This window comes from Ornithodoros turicata, chromosome 4 (assembly GCF_037126465.1).
Source record: "Ornithodoros turicata isolate Travis chromosome 4, ASM3712646v1, whole genome shotgun sequence".
NCBI classification, from domain to species: domain Eukaryota; kingdom Metazoa; phylum Arthropoda; class Arachnida; order Ixodida; family Argasidae; genus Ornithodoros; species Ornithodoros turicata.
The window spans coordinates 78,215,853-78,230,345 of NC_088204.1; the positions used below are offsets into that span (position 1 = coordinate 78,215,853).

Here is a 14,493-nt window from a genome sequence, read left to right on the forward strand (position 1 = left end):
GTTTCCATTTTCTCCAATTTTTCGGAAAAAACAGTTTTTTGGGGGGGCGATTCAAAATTTCCGGAAATTTTGCATCTCTAGTCCTGCTGACATGGACGCCGAATAAATGGGGTTCTTCGTTTTCTGGTTTTATGATTTTTCAAATTCATTTCATTTGAATTCAAATTCATTATTTGCACACGAGAATTCCGGGAGAAATCTGGCGCCATGATCTCTGATACTTGTTTGGGGGGGAACTATTGTGAAAAATCGGGTTTAACCCGAAAACGAAATACCCTATGAATAAAGGAGTGGGGTCTTGAGAGCGTGGGTACCAACCAAGGGCTTGATGGACGGGGGAAGTTGCAGGGGGCAGGACCCCCCCCTCCGAGAAGTCTCCCAGCTGAGACTCGGAATGAATGTTTTGATGGATATCCAACAAATTGCATGCTTCGTGCGAATGAACTTGAACGTATTGTTAAAATTTGCCTCTTGGCACAGAATCCCAGACACCCTGCCCGACCTCTTTGCATAGATGAGGAAAAGGTACCCCGTGCCGGAAAGAGGAGTGTGTTGTGCCCCAGCCCCCTCCGGCAAATTGAAAGCTCGCTGCCTATGCCAGTTTATGCATCTGCTGCTTGCTGGTGACAGCCAGTACTGTAGCCAGAAAACTATTTTGGGAGGGGTTCTGTGGGAGCTTAACATGGGAGGAGGATATCACCCAGTTTTCCCTTTCCCAAATGCTCTACTAAGCTGCGAGTTCGGGTTGGGGTCGAACATCGAAACCCTCGCTCCTCCTCGGATGTCCTGTCTGACGGTTATGCTCCGGCTTTTCCGGCATGCTTGGCACAGTTTCCTCATGAAGTCCGCCCAAGACGTTTAGCAAACCGCGTGTATCCCGTTCCTTCCATTTGTCCTGGCCACATGTGCAACCATTCGAAATGAAAGCTGCGTTGCCAACATGGAAATAACAGTTCGCATCAAGGCCTGCAATATATGTCACGATATTGGCTAGCGAAAGCAAAACCGAAACTTTACACTGGTAGCCTATTCAAGCCTCTTTGCAATCCAGCAGCCATTCCGTAATCCAATGGGTGCCAAAAAAGAAAAGGGTTTGTGGACGTAAACATGCGCTGGGACTTGCCACATGCGCAAACCCGTGGCCGTACCATGCCCAGCATTCCAACGCCCATGTAAGCGATGTTGCGCGAGGCAGATGTCACGTAGTTCACGTATGTACGTACCGTTTAGCATTTGTCCATTTGCTCTTCAGGGAAGCCACAGAGCATTCGTGGCCTTTTAACAATCACAGTGATCGAGCCATCTGATGAATCATGTTTTCCCATGTCAGAGGACGTTGTGATGTTTCAAAAACAACAGCGGGACACAGAGATGCCTTCGTCGTCGTCCTTAAAAAACACGGTGAATTTGGGAAACAGTATCATCGGCGTCAGCATACTTGCAATGCCGTACTGTTTCCAAGAGGTACGCGTGTTTTAGAGAAGGTGTGCTTTCCGCTCTCTAATGCAATATTGGATGCAGTGTGGAATCATCCTGAGTTCGTTGCTGCTGCTGGCCAGCGGATTACTCACGAGAATTACTAGCCATCTTCTGTTGAAGTCAGCCATTGCGACACGCAGAAGAAATTATGAGTTTCTCGGTAAGCTACAGGGGGTTAAGGGGGGTAAGTTAAAGTTGATGCAAATGACAATCCAATATACACATATCTCGAATAAAATCACTTCCTCTTCAGTTCCCAAATAACTAGATGTGCAGGGCTTTTAAACTAGTATCGAAAAGTGCATCTTGGTGATACTCGTAACAAACGCAAGCTCGCACGAGCAGTCATTGTTCGAGAACACCTGTCTATGCGTTTATGTCTGTGTTTGGTTCTACTTCGTGTTCACCCAGCATGCAAGATCTGTTTTCCTTTAAATGTTGTATTCACAAGTGGGAAAGTGAACTAGACGCCATAACGTTAACAGAAAAACAGATTTCTTGGGAAAAAATAAACACTGACAGACACACCAAATTTGCCCCCACGAAAACCCGGAAAAACAGGCAACCCCAGTTAAAAGGTGCGTTGTCGCGATTGATATATTTCGATACCGTTTACCTTACAGCATTTCATACGTTTGGACCCACGGGAAAGCTATTGGTAGAGATCGGGTAAGTTTTCGGCCCAACCCTCGTGACATCGTAGGTCAAGAAGTTTGTCTGCGCAGGATCTTGGGTTTTCTTCTTGGTTCCTGCATAGCTTTCTTCGTGGTGGTCGGTGACTTGGGTCCACCACTGGTTGCACAGTTCCTTCTAGTCGAGGTAAAAAAATTTATTTTCTTGTTTTCACTGTTTTTGCCCATTCGCAACGGCGACATATTTTTTTACAGCCTTCCCCGCGACTCCGTACGGGCGTCCTCGTGTTGCTTGGCACCTGCGTGGGCCTCCCCTTGGGCCTCCTACGCAACCTCGACAGCCTTACCAGCTTCAGTATCATGTCGTTGGTCTTCTATGTCTTCCTTATACTAAAGGTATTTCATTCGAAGTTGGTCTTCTATGTGTTCCTTATACTGAAGGTATTTCATTGCAGCCATAGCTGTGGCGTAACGTGAGGGGGGTTGTAGGGGCAGTCGCCTCGGGGCACAAGTTATGGACAGAGAGAAAAAAAGTTTGAAAGTGAAACTGTTTATCACTTGAAAAAATTTCAATTTTTTAAACATTGGACACTGTTGGAATGATCGGTGCCTCAAAGACGGAGGCGATCAAAGCGAGCCATATCCGACCTGTGCTCCATACTGTAAAAAAAAAAGGGGCAGACAAGACCTGTATGTAGCTCAAATACCCTAGCGGATGAAACAGAGCCAGAATACATCACTAAAGAGAGAAACAGACGACACTACCGCTGACTTCCAACTAGTTTAGGAACATGAAAGACGCCTGCTTAAATACCTTGCCCCGTCAAACACGAGTTCCCTATTTCAAGCTGGAGCTTTTCAAGGTTGGGTGTCTGTACTCTGCTCGGTTACCTTTTTCATTTTTTTTTTTTTTCCAGATACTTTTGAGATACTTTTAGATACTTTAAATTATGTTTTTCGGAGACCAGGCAGAAAGGAATATGCGGAAGAGGAAGGAAAAAACCTGTGAGAGGAAGGAGGGGGAAATTTGTTGAATTTTGTGCATTAACAAATGTTTGGAATTTCACATAACCCAATCTGCGTCGTATTTGCCCATCGACTCCATAGGCGTTTTTGATCTGGCTGCAGTAGTTCTGGAAAGTTCTATGACAGTGCCTTGAGCACGAAAAAGTCCCCCCTCCCATTGGCACCGCATTGCATCGTATCACAGCCAAGCTTCATGCAACATTCATAGGGTTCTTTGTTTTCGGGTTTTTTGATTTTTCAAGTTCAGGGGATAAAAATCGTATGCTATTTACGCAGAAGAATTCGGGGAGAAATCTGACGCTACGATCTCTGTTTGATACGTCACTGGGGAATTTTCGGGCGAAACGAAAGGCATATGAAACAAGCCATTGCTGTGACACTTGGACGAGAAACAATGAACTTTATATTTCTGCTCGGAACTGGGGCAGTGAATGAACGCGGTATTCAAAGACTTCTCCGAGCTTCCACAAAAGCTCGTCTTTCGCTCCTGCAGCAGGGGATTATAAAAGGAGGACCAATGGGTTGTCACAAATAGCTCTCTTGACTGGTATTATGGTTCACTTTTCCGACGGGTTAGCTAGAACGACATGTTGAAGAACCGTAAGGATTTTGGGTAGATACCGGGTTTTACCCGAAAACGAAGATTCATTGGGTCATTCCCTGCATCACAATTATGGCTACGTTTATTTTTTAATTTTGCCCTCGGTGTTTTCTTTCTTGCAGATCTTCTCCGAGTCATTCTCGGTGCTCTGGTCGGGTGACTGGTGGAGCCGCGTCGTCCTCTGGAAGCCGGAGAACCTTCTCTCAGTGTTGCCCATATTTGCGATGGCCCTCTCCTGCCAGCCGTGAGTTTTATTGGGAGTAAAATTACCGTGACGAAGCAGTTATGGAATACCCTGCGCAAAATCCCACTAATGAGAAACTAATTGCGAGGAAGTGCAGTGGAGTATCTCATAAAAGTCCCTTCAGATATCTTAAAAATGTTCTCACAAGCTTCATATCACAACCTTCAGTATCATTATCAAAATGCTACTCAGCCTCGTCGAAAACTTATGAAATCTTTTTTATGCAATATATTTTCTTGGTTGTCTTATTATTGGCTGCATCAAAATTGTATCACACCATTCAATGATATGTGGTGTACTATATCAACATGTATCAAGATACTATAAAGTCTTATGAAAACCGTATGAGGTATTTCTAACTCTTATCAAGCTACTATCAATTATTGTTATCAATATTAATCAGTTATTAAAATCCTATCAAATCTTTTCCTTGTTATGTAATGTCTTATCTCTATCTCATCTTAGCCATATCACTTCTCTGTTCTCAATCTCCTCTCTTGTTCCTATGTCACATCCAATATCTTATCTTTTCTCTCTCGCTTGGCCTTGTCTGTAGGTGGCTGTCTGATGCCTGCATAAGCCAGAAATTTTTAGTCACTTACATTGACAATCGCCCGATGCAGGATGTTTGCAAAAATACAGATAACAGAGGCAGAAGACAGTACATTAAAAAACTTGTACTGCATTTTTAGCACTAATGGTGATGTTGTTGTTTTGCAGGCAACTATTCGAAATATTTGACACCGTGAATGAGCCGTCCCTCAAGCGGATGAACTCTGTGGTGAACAGGGCTGTTCAACTCTGCTCTTCAGTTTACTTCATGGTGGGTTCCCTGAAAAGGAAGGGTCACTCCACAGTGAATGGTTGAGAAATACATATCACACTATTCTTGCTTGCTTGATATTGGGATCACTAATCTCTACATGTAGACAGTAGCAGTCCCATCGTGATGGCCCCCACCAACACCAACACCTGTCCTAATCTGCATTTAACTGATACCACATCGACAGTGCTGAGTAGATTCTTCTTTCTTTTTTTTTTTTTTTTTTTCTGGGATGCCATCTAAATTCTCTGTGTGGGAAGATATTTTCACGTTCTGGGGCTCGAAAAGTAATTCGCGAGAACCGAAATTTGTTACTGCTGCATTCATTTGTTGGAGTACTGGGAAGTGAGGCAAATTTGAAACGTCTTTCCAGTTAAGAGCGCCACGATAGCAAATTCAAACCTTACCAGAAGTCCGCAATGATCCATCTTGTGTGTGCACTACGTACTGAATGCTGTATCGCTCCGTGAGGTCACTGGGCAGCTTGTCTCGACGGGCGAGAGTCACGTTGGTTATGCTTTTTGAATATCGTCGTTTCCTGGTATATGTGCTCGCTAGAACTGAAGGAATGAGGCAGCTGGACGTTGTGAGCCACTCTTTTTTTTATGGTGAAATAGAAAAAAAAAATTGAAATGCACAAACATGATAATATTCTTAAAACATCCAACTGGGCTGGTTGGTACATGCTGCAGACTGCGTAGTGCTCAAAAGACGAGGACAAGTGCGCTACCCCTGTGTGTTTGTCTTTGTCTTTTGAGCCCTATGTGCTCTGCAGTATGACAATACTATACAGTCAAACTCCTTTATAGCGAACATATTTTTAACGAAAATACCACTACAGCAAATTTTTTTGCCGACCCGCTGGAGCCCTATAGGTCCAATAATGGACATCCTTTTTAACGAAAATACCTTTACTGCAAATTTTTTTTGCTGTCCCCTTAGTTTTGTTGTAAAGGAGTTTGACTGTAATTGCAAATATAATTGGGCGTGACAATTGGAAAATGTTTGGCAAGCTGTTAAATGCGCCTTTAAGAGGTCGTCCTGAGGTGGTCCTGAAGTAGTCCTAAAGTGGTCCTAAGCTTACATGCTGCGTTCCCCGATCTACCATTGCCAGCTCAACCCTTAGCCCAGTGTTCTCGTGCAGATGGGGTTCTTCGGGTACGTGGCCTTCTGCGGCGGAGGTCCCATTCCCGGGAATGTCCTTGTGCGGGTGAGCCCGTCCCTCCTGTCCCAGGTGATCAAATTGGGCTTCGTAGCGACTCTGGTGGTGAGCTTCCCCCTCTGCCTGTTTCCCTGCAGGACGAGCCTCCACTCTTTGCTCTTCAAGAGGGTATGTCTTCGTTTTTGTAGTTTCTTTTTTTTTTTTTTCAATTTCTGCCCGATTTTTAATCCTCTAATGAGCAGCACGTGAAAGCTTCTGAAAGATGCGTAGCTGTTTCACGTCTCCTTACAGTTTGCGGCGACACTTTCCAGGTGTTGTCGATACAATGATACGCTAGTTTGCTTACAGGCAATACTCTAGAAAAATTTGCACTTTATTCAACAATACCCTTGAACTTCTGTACGTGCAATATTTGAAACAAAAACTACAGTTTTGCTGTGTGTAAAGCATGTGGAAAAATTGCGAACAACGTCGTCCTTAGAATTTTTGTAATGTGTCCTTCCATGTTATAGGAGGTACCAAAGCACACTGTGAACAATGAAACGTAGGATGTTGTGTGCGGCGTAGGATGTTGCGTCAGTCTTCTCTCAGCGAAGAAAGACACTTGTCTAAAGAGAAAAGTTGCTCAAAGCGCCGGGATGGAAAAAAATGCAATAGAAAGCATAATAGCATAGGATAAAAGGTTAATTAACGGGCAACGTTCCGCTGCGGTCGTTGTTCCGCCACCAGCAAAGAAACCAGTGCGATGCGATGTAAATGTTATTACTGACCGTTGCAGATAACTACGTAAAAGCATTGCACTGGTATCTAGTATTTCCCTAGAGCTTAAAATATCTCGAGCGTTGTTTCAAGAGCTGACTCTGAAAGCGTGTTGCGCAGGTCTGCGATGCTTCACCTACTAAGTTGTGGACGAATGAATACTGTCCTTCGACGACGAGCGAGGCAAGTAGCACTGCCGTTTAATGGCATTAGGAAGGAAATGTATCGTAAAACTCTTCCATTGAAGGGATTATCTCAAAACACCTTTGTCATCACACGTGTCTTAACAGTCTGTCATCTTGTACGTACAGCGTCTGCTTCTTACATTGAAGTACAACAATGCAAGTTTGTACAGAAGTTTTGCGGCCTGTTTACAATACAAACATGTTTTTAGCTTCGGATATGAAGCTTTCGAAAGGTGGCTTTTTTTATGTGATATTTGAAGCGGAGACGTGGTTTGCAATGTGCCATCTACACTCTAGAAACAAGCTTCAATGTGTAACACGTTAGAGGCAGACGAGCATTCACAATGATATTGCTCTGTCTCCTGATTTGCTGAGGAAGTGGGGCGTACGCCAATTTTCTAATCCTTTGCGCAGGTGTGAAGTGTTACAGAAAAGGCGTACGCTTCCCATTTTCAACTGATAGCTGACGGAACGATATCATTTTGAGTGCCGCTTTGCCATAAGCGCAAGTTCCATACACAAAAACGCGAGTCAAGGAATGGGTGCTGCCCCCCTGTGGTAGTCACAGGAACTGTGCACGTGTGGACTGTGCTGTTTGCAGAGTTCCTTCATTTTTCCGCGTGTGTTTTTGTTCATTTTTGTGCCCGTTAATTTTATCCTACTGTGGAACCGGTGTAGAAAAGATATCGCGTCGGCCAGCACTCCTCACGTGAACAACTGTGCATGCCGCACGCGGAAGCAAGCTATCTTCTTTTCTCTTGATCTTTCGAACGTTGATACGCTACTCCGATGTTTACCAGACGACTAGCTATATGGAATGTTACGTTATCGTCAGTCATACTCATTAAAGACGGCGGCCACCAGAACTCGTTCCTGTGAGAAGAGCCATTTTGGCAGTCCACCCCTGTTGTGTCGTCGCTGGGAACGAGGCTAAGGAGCGCGCGGAGACTGGTGGTTTGAGAGTAACGTGACAAGGTCTATAGTATAGCCGCATACGTAGCCCTTGATGTGATGCCTCCACTGAACGCTTCTTAATTGGGAAGAAAAATTCACGATTATTCTGGGCATGCCAGAAAGACTTCATGGGTAAAAAGAAGCCTAAACTTTCAGAATAACTTTGCCATATTGTACAAACAACCTTGTAAGGCCAAGTGTTGTTATGCTTTTGAAAGATCACATTCATCAAATGCTGACAAGGGTGTAAAGAATGCTTCTTTCATTACTGCTAAATGTATGGTTGCCACAGGTCCTTGAAACACTTGAACACACCGTGGAATTTGAAAATGCCATTTTCAAGGTCTGGAAAACCCTGGAATTTTTCACAGTCTTTGAAAATCTTTGATTTTTGCATCTTTTTCTTGTTCTCATGGAGCCGCTCATGCAAGTTATGCTTATCCAGAGTCTGGACTGTAGCTTTGAAACCGCAGGAGTTAACACTCTTTGCAATAGGAATCAGCAGTAAGAAATGAATGGCACACTCTATTGTATTAATCAATTTTTCTTCCTGTCCTATCAGGAGCTGTCATCCACATTAACTGATCACTATTGAATCATTGACTATTGAATCACTACTGAATCACTATTGTAAATATATATATATATATATATATAAATAAAAAAATATGTAGATATACATATTTTTGCAAAATATTGAGGCTCTGGTCATAAACTGTGCTTTACCTACCAAAGCAAATGATGTCTGAACCTTTGTCCCAAAATTCGGTGGGAACCATGTAAATGTGACCCTTATGCTGCCATCTTGTCCTTACCTCTCTAGGGCAGCAAACATCTCGAGCCGAGCCACATTCCTGTAGGGCAGTTCCGTGCCCTGACCGTCCTCCTGGTGGGGGTGACGGTCTCCTGCGCCGTCCTGTTCCCCGATGTGGAGGTTGTGCTGGCGTTGACGGGATCGAGCATCGGCAGCCTCATCTGCATCGTCATGCCGGCCCTCATATTTGCTCGACTCACCTCGCGCGAAACAAATGAGCGATTACTGGCACAGGTAAGGAGCGATCACCTCTGAGCGACGTTTCGTGACTAATGAGCTACAGTGAGCGATTGACAAATGAGCGATGTGCTCATTTAGATGAGCTTAGTGCCATGCCACACAGTGAGCACCGTTGAATGAGTTTAGATGAGCACACTTAGACAAATGAGCAATGTTTGACAACAAATGAGCAACAATGAGCGATTGACAAATGATCGATTACTGGCTCAGGTAAGGTCCAGTGCATCTCGAGGTTCGAGGTGTTCTGTGCGCTACATGTTTGCCAGTTTATTTACGGCTAATCCTGCATGGTCATGCTTTTAGTGTTCAAAGTTCTCGTTAAGTATTTGAGATGAAGCCTTGCTCTTGCTTGAAGAGAAGCTCTTTGCTTATGTTTTAATGTGTGACAGGACCTACGAAAATTTTTAAAGCTCGAGACGCAAACATCTGTTGTTTAGTTCTTGATAGAAAATCAGTTGCCCGAGCTCCTATGTCTGATGAAATCTTTCAGCAATGTTTGAGGTGATGATTATTAACAGAATGGCTATGTTTTGGATTATGCCTAGAGTTCGTCTAGCATGCATGGAATAGGAATGTTCCCAGTATGGCTAGACCACGACCTAGTGGATTATAACGACCATGTCATAGGCACCCCTTCTCAGCGCCGCATTTAGAAGCTAGCGGTGGCGCTACTCATCGGCCCGGTTATTGCTTCCTCAATTTCTGCAATACTTTGTACTTTGGCTTACCTTAGTATTTTTGTACAAGCGGTGGATATCCCAGGGGAGATATTTCATTCTAAAGTTCACTATTATCATCATTCTACGCGTTATCATAGGAGCTGTTGCTGTCGTCTGCTACGGTAGTCGTACATCTGCTTATGCGTGTTCAAAATTCAAATTTCCATCATCCAATCATGATGTACGTCTTGCGGGCCGATGAGTAGCGCCCCTAGTGGATCGTGTGGACAGACTTCTCACAGGGTTTGCCGATTATGACGTGGTCGTTATAATCTAGGTCGTGGACTAGACATCACAAAAACTACTTTACCTGCTTGTCAAAAATAAATTTACCTGCTTTGCATCACGAAATAACTGGTCAGGTTAAATTTCTTTTGAAGTTTATGTACCATTGTATTGGCCCGTGTATCTGGTATAGCCATTTTAGTCCTTTTAAATGTGTATCGTTTTATATTAAATTTGTTTCGATTGCAGTGTCTCTGCTGTCTGGGCATTTTCTTGATGGTGACATGTACACTGACGACTCTTCACTCAATGTCAAGCACCCCACAGCGACCTGCCTGTAAGCACTTTTGGTACAATTTATGATGCATTTTTGTGTCAGCAGTGGGGCGTTCTGTTGCAGTCGTTAGCACCATGAGTCCGATGAAGGTCGTAACACCGGCTGCAGTTGCAGTTGTCAGTGCACCAGCACAGGGTAAGAGAGCGTATTTGAAACTATTTGGATGTTGTACTTAGCTCCATGGTATTTACTTACAGTGTATAGTACTAGCACTGCATAGGTAACGTGTCATTTCCTGTAGGTTAGGTTTCACCGCAGACTAAATCTCATATCTTCCGCTTTCCGAAAGCTCAGTATATTGTGTACAGTCAGCATTACTGTGATTGACTGTCTGAAGCTGACTCCCTGTGTCGACTGGATAGATCACATAGCCGACATCGAAATTTCCATTTCCTCAACTCTTGTAACTACAGTCAACCCTCGATTTATGAACCTTCGATTTATGAATTCCCTTGTTTTACGAACACGAGCACGGGGAACCAAACTTTTTCCGTTCATTTTTCCCTCGTTTTATGAACCTCGTTATTCGAATAATGAACAGAATTTCTGGAAACCAACTAGGAGTTGCCCAGCGTTTTTGCCCTCAATTTATGAACGGATCGTTCCGAGGTCAACAGAAACCTTCAAAGGGATTATTGCGTGGTCTTATGAATGACGCCTGAACGGACAAAATGTTTTCCAGGTATTGCTCCCTCGGTTCTTAACCCCTCGAAATCCGAACAACAAACGGGTTTTCCGGGGTCGCACAAGGTGCGACCAAGCGTTCCTGACCTCAGTTGATGAATAAGGTGGTCACTGTCACCCGGAGATTAATAAACGAAGGTTAAAAACCCTGGAGGAAATCCGATGAATTGTATGCACCCCTTTTTCAGAGCCAGCACAAGTACAAAAGAGGGTGGAGCCGCCAGAGCCGCAGGAGCCGCGGGAACCTAAACCAGTACTAGTCAGTCCAGTAGGTAGCTCTGGTTGATTGAGTGTTTCCTGGGCAGTTTTTGGGCATTTGGAACCTTCTTCCTTTTGTGTGTGTGTATGCGTTTAATTCCATGTACCATAAGTCTTACCCCACGCAGTAAATTTGAATGAAGGCGGTTTTGATTAGGCACAATGAATAGCTTTACTGGCTAACTGTTGTGTATTTAGGAACCGTCCCTTTGTGTTCATGTCAGGTGCTGTAAGTTTAACCCGAGGCTGTAAATTTTAGTGAGGTCGGTCTCAATTATGGGAAGCTTATGGTTTCTTCACTGGGTAGCTGTCGGGCGTTTGGTATAACATCACTTTTGTGTTAACTTAAGCTTGTGACACTGGAACAAGCACCACATACCGGACAGACATACACGGAAACAACCACCACCATCGAACTTCCAGCTTGTTTATTGAATTGAATCGAACTTGTTTCTTATTAACCGCCAGGGTAGATCTGCAGAATTTTTATTTATTTTTTTTCAATAAACAAGTTGGAAGTTTGACAGCGATGGTTGTTGCCTCGTATGTCTGTCCGGTATGTGGTGTTTGTTCCAGTGTCGTAAGTTCGAGTTGATATGTGCTAACCACTCCAAGCATCGACGTTAGCCCCTTTTGCGTGCTTACGTCCGATGCCGTATGTCTAACCCGGGGCTGTAAATTTTAATAAAGTCTGTCTGTTGGGCATTTGGGAACCTTCCTATATTGTGCGTGTGCATGTGTGCACTGGCTTTTCTCTCTCAATAACAGCAACAGATACCTTTATGTGTTTTGTCTTGTGATGGCACCAGCAAACATGTTTATGCAAAGTGTGAACGGTGTGTGTATGCAAATGTGTATGTGTATGTGTTTATGCAAAAAAAAAAAAAGAGTGTGACACCCCTGACCCGGAGCTCAGAGAGGCCGTCGTCCCCACTTTCTGATCCCTCTGGTTGGTACGTCGCGAGCAAATTGTCTCGCATTAAATCTAAACCGAGTTAAATCTAGCCTTAAATCTAATTTAACATAAATGATGGGATAACTCATAGTGACTACGACCTGAAAATTGAGGCACTAAATACGATGGAAATATGAGGGCATTTGGGCCCCGAAAGACACCAAGATGTGCAATGAAACGCAAAAACGGGTGTGTTAATCTTGTACGCCCTCTACCTCTGCTGGGATTTACAGAATGCTTCACCCAGGAAAACTGGCCCATTACAACAGAGCGCCTCATCGTTTTGTTGGATTACCTTTGAGATGTGGTACAAACACACTAACTGTCTATGGTGCCATACAAGCTTTAACTTCTGGTGCACGAATGCTGAGGTGGCCTAAATTCACGCTCTATTGAACTGTACTTTTATTCCTCGGCCTTCGATGACCCGAAACGCCAAGAGAGGTGAAATCTTTCGATCAAATATACACAAGCCCCTTCTGAAAACCAAGGTACTGAAGGAAACCAAGCTAAAAAGAGGTACAAACATGCAGAAACAAAAAAGCAAAATGCAGCAGTCAGCCTGCGCTTAAAAGGCGCAGTCGCACATCTAAAAAGGCTGTTAGGGCATCTAAAAATGCTAAAAAAAGGCCACAACGCAACAGAGACGATAAAAAGGCAGGCAACTCCTCAGGTATCGGATTTAGGCATCTCTATAGGCATTCTTTGGCAAAAGCATAAAATTTTGGGGCCCAGATACAACACGACTGTCCAACAATTGCCATGGCTACAGTGCACAGTTCTGATGGAGCCAAGCTACTTCGAAAGTGTTCTGAATGCACATGTTTGCCTTGCTGGAGAAAGAGCTGCGATTGTAAATACCCATTCGCTCCAGCAATTTTGCTTACGCTTCTCTATGATTATATCGTTGCAGAAGGTTATAAAAGCGAGCCCAGTTGTCAAAGTGCAGAAAGAGGGCTTGGACCCGGAAGCACTCAAAAAAGAAGATAGGGAAATAGAAGAAAGCGTCAGGAAGAAAACAGGAAAGCCGGTGGTGGAGAAGCAAGAAAGCCTTCTGGAGAAGATTGCGGAGGAACAGAAGGAACAGAAAAAGATCCTTGAAGACTTGCAGAAAAAACTGAAAGAAGAGCTCTTGAAACATGAAAAGAAAGCAGAGGAGAAACCCGAGAAAATAATTCCGCCTGCTGTGATTCCTGCACATCCTCCTGTTCAGGTTCCTCCGCAAGTTCCTGCACATGTTCCACAGCAAGCACCTGCTCAGGCCCCTGCACAAGCCCAACCTCAAGTTCCTGCACATGCTCCTGTACAAGTTCTTCCACAGGCTCCTGCACAAGCTCCTGTACAAGTTCCTCCACAGGCTCCTGCACAAGCTCCTGTACAAGTTCTTCCACAGGCTCCTACACAAGCTCCTGCACAGGTTCTTCGTCAGGCTCCTGTACAAGCACCTGTACAAGTTCTACCACAGGCTCCAGCACAAGCACCTGCACAGGTCCTTCATCAGGCTCCTGCGCAAGCACCTGCACAGGTTCTACATCAGGCTCCTGCACAAGCACCTGTACAGGTTCTTCATCAGGCTCCTGCTCAAGTACCAGCCCAGGTCCTTGCTCAGGTTCCTCCTTCCAATAAGAGTTCTAAAATCCCTGCACACTTCCCTATTGTGAAGGCAAGTTCTGCACTGCCACCTCCTGAAATGAGGAAGGAGCAGCCTCACATAGATGAACCTGCTCCCAAACCCAAAGAACCTGTGTCACGTGATAATGTAATACTGCCAGAGAAAAGGGTGGAGCCCATAGCCGCAAGAATGGTGAAGGATATCGAGGACAATCCTCCAGTGGCAAAGCGTGGTGCGGAAAGAAATAGGACTGATGGTGGAATAAACCAAAGTGCCCAACCGTTGGTTCTAGAAAAACATGAAATTCGTTAGTTTTGTACCCGTTCAATTTTTATATTTTATATATTTTGACAAAATAAATAAATGATGTCACAGCAAGGGAATTCATTCAGCTCAAGCATGCAGGGATTTTTGCAGCATCCCGCACCGTAATTCTGGCATGGAGATGCATCGTAATGTTTCTGTTAAAACCAATAGCTGCATATCATATGGAAGCGTGAAGAAACAGATCCAGATCAGTGGTGTTTCCGGCGGAGTTGCGGCAGTGGCGAACCCAGGGAGGTCGATCGCTCTTTAAAAACGTCAGTTTATACATTGGATTTCCCTCTCTCTCAGACAAAAGAACCGCCCCCCACAGACCCAGGGTCTGGATCCGCCCCTGAGTTCGGGGGGGGGGGGCGTTCGCCCCCCCCCCCAAATAGTTTAAACATTGGATTTCCCCTCTCTCTTTCCCTCAACGTGCTTCGAGGAACACACACACACCCTTCCCCATCAAAGTGAGGGT

At 44.5% G+C, this 14,493-nt stretch overlaps 1 protein-coding gene across 2 annotated transcripts; it reads left to right on the plus strand.

Annotated features, from left to right (window-relative positions):
• The first annotated feature begins 1,069 nt into the window (after positions 1–1,069).
• On the plus strand, positions 1,070–14,083 carry LOC135392001 (solute carrier family 38 member 10-like). Of its 2 annotated transcripts, none has more exons than XM_064622606.1 (14): positions 1,070–1,215; positions 1,331–1,464; positions 1,522–1,639; positions 2,103–2,148; positions 2,205–2,298; positions 2,367–2,507; positions 3,861–3,982; positions 4,703–4,805; positions 5,950–6,135; positions 8,689–8,913; positions 10,113–10,200; positions 10,246–10,335; positions 11,073–11,152; positions 13,011–14,083. In XM_064622606.1, exons 2-14 carry the CDS (start codon positions 1,342–1,344, stop codon positions 14,019–14,021), a joined length of 2,427 nt encoding a protein of 808 aa, XP_064478676.1. In that variant the 5' UTR covers positions 1,070–1,215; positions 1,331–1,341; the 3' UTR covers positions 14,022–14,083. The 2 variants fall into 2 exon arrangements, with proteins under 2 accessions (XP_064478676.1, XP_064478677.1); XM_064622607.1 differs by having other exon boundaries at positions 10,264–10,335.
• The last annotated feature ends 410 nt before the right edge of the window (positions 14,084–14,493 follow it).

What these genes read in the sequence shown, in the direction of transcription:
- LOC135392001 (XM_064622606.1), top strand. Translation starts at nt 1,342, where the DNA reads ATGTTTCAAAAACAACAGCGGGACACAGAGATGCCTTCGTCGTCGTCC. An exon ending in AAGCTATTGGTAGAGATCGG is followed by an intron (nt 2,149 to 2,204) that starts GTAAGTTTTCGG and finishes TTGTCTGCGCAG; the next exon opens with GATCTTGGGTTTTCTTCTTG. An exon ending in ATGGCCCTCTCCTGCCAGCC is followed by an intron (nt 3,983 to 4,702) that starts GTGAGTTTTATT and finishes GTTGTTTTGCAG; the next exon opens with GCAACTATTCGAAATATTTG.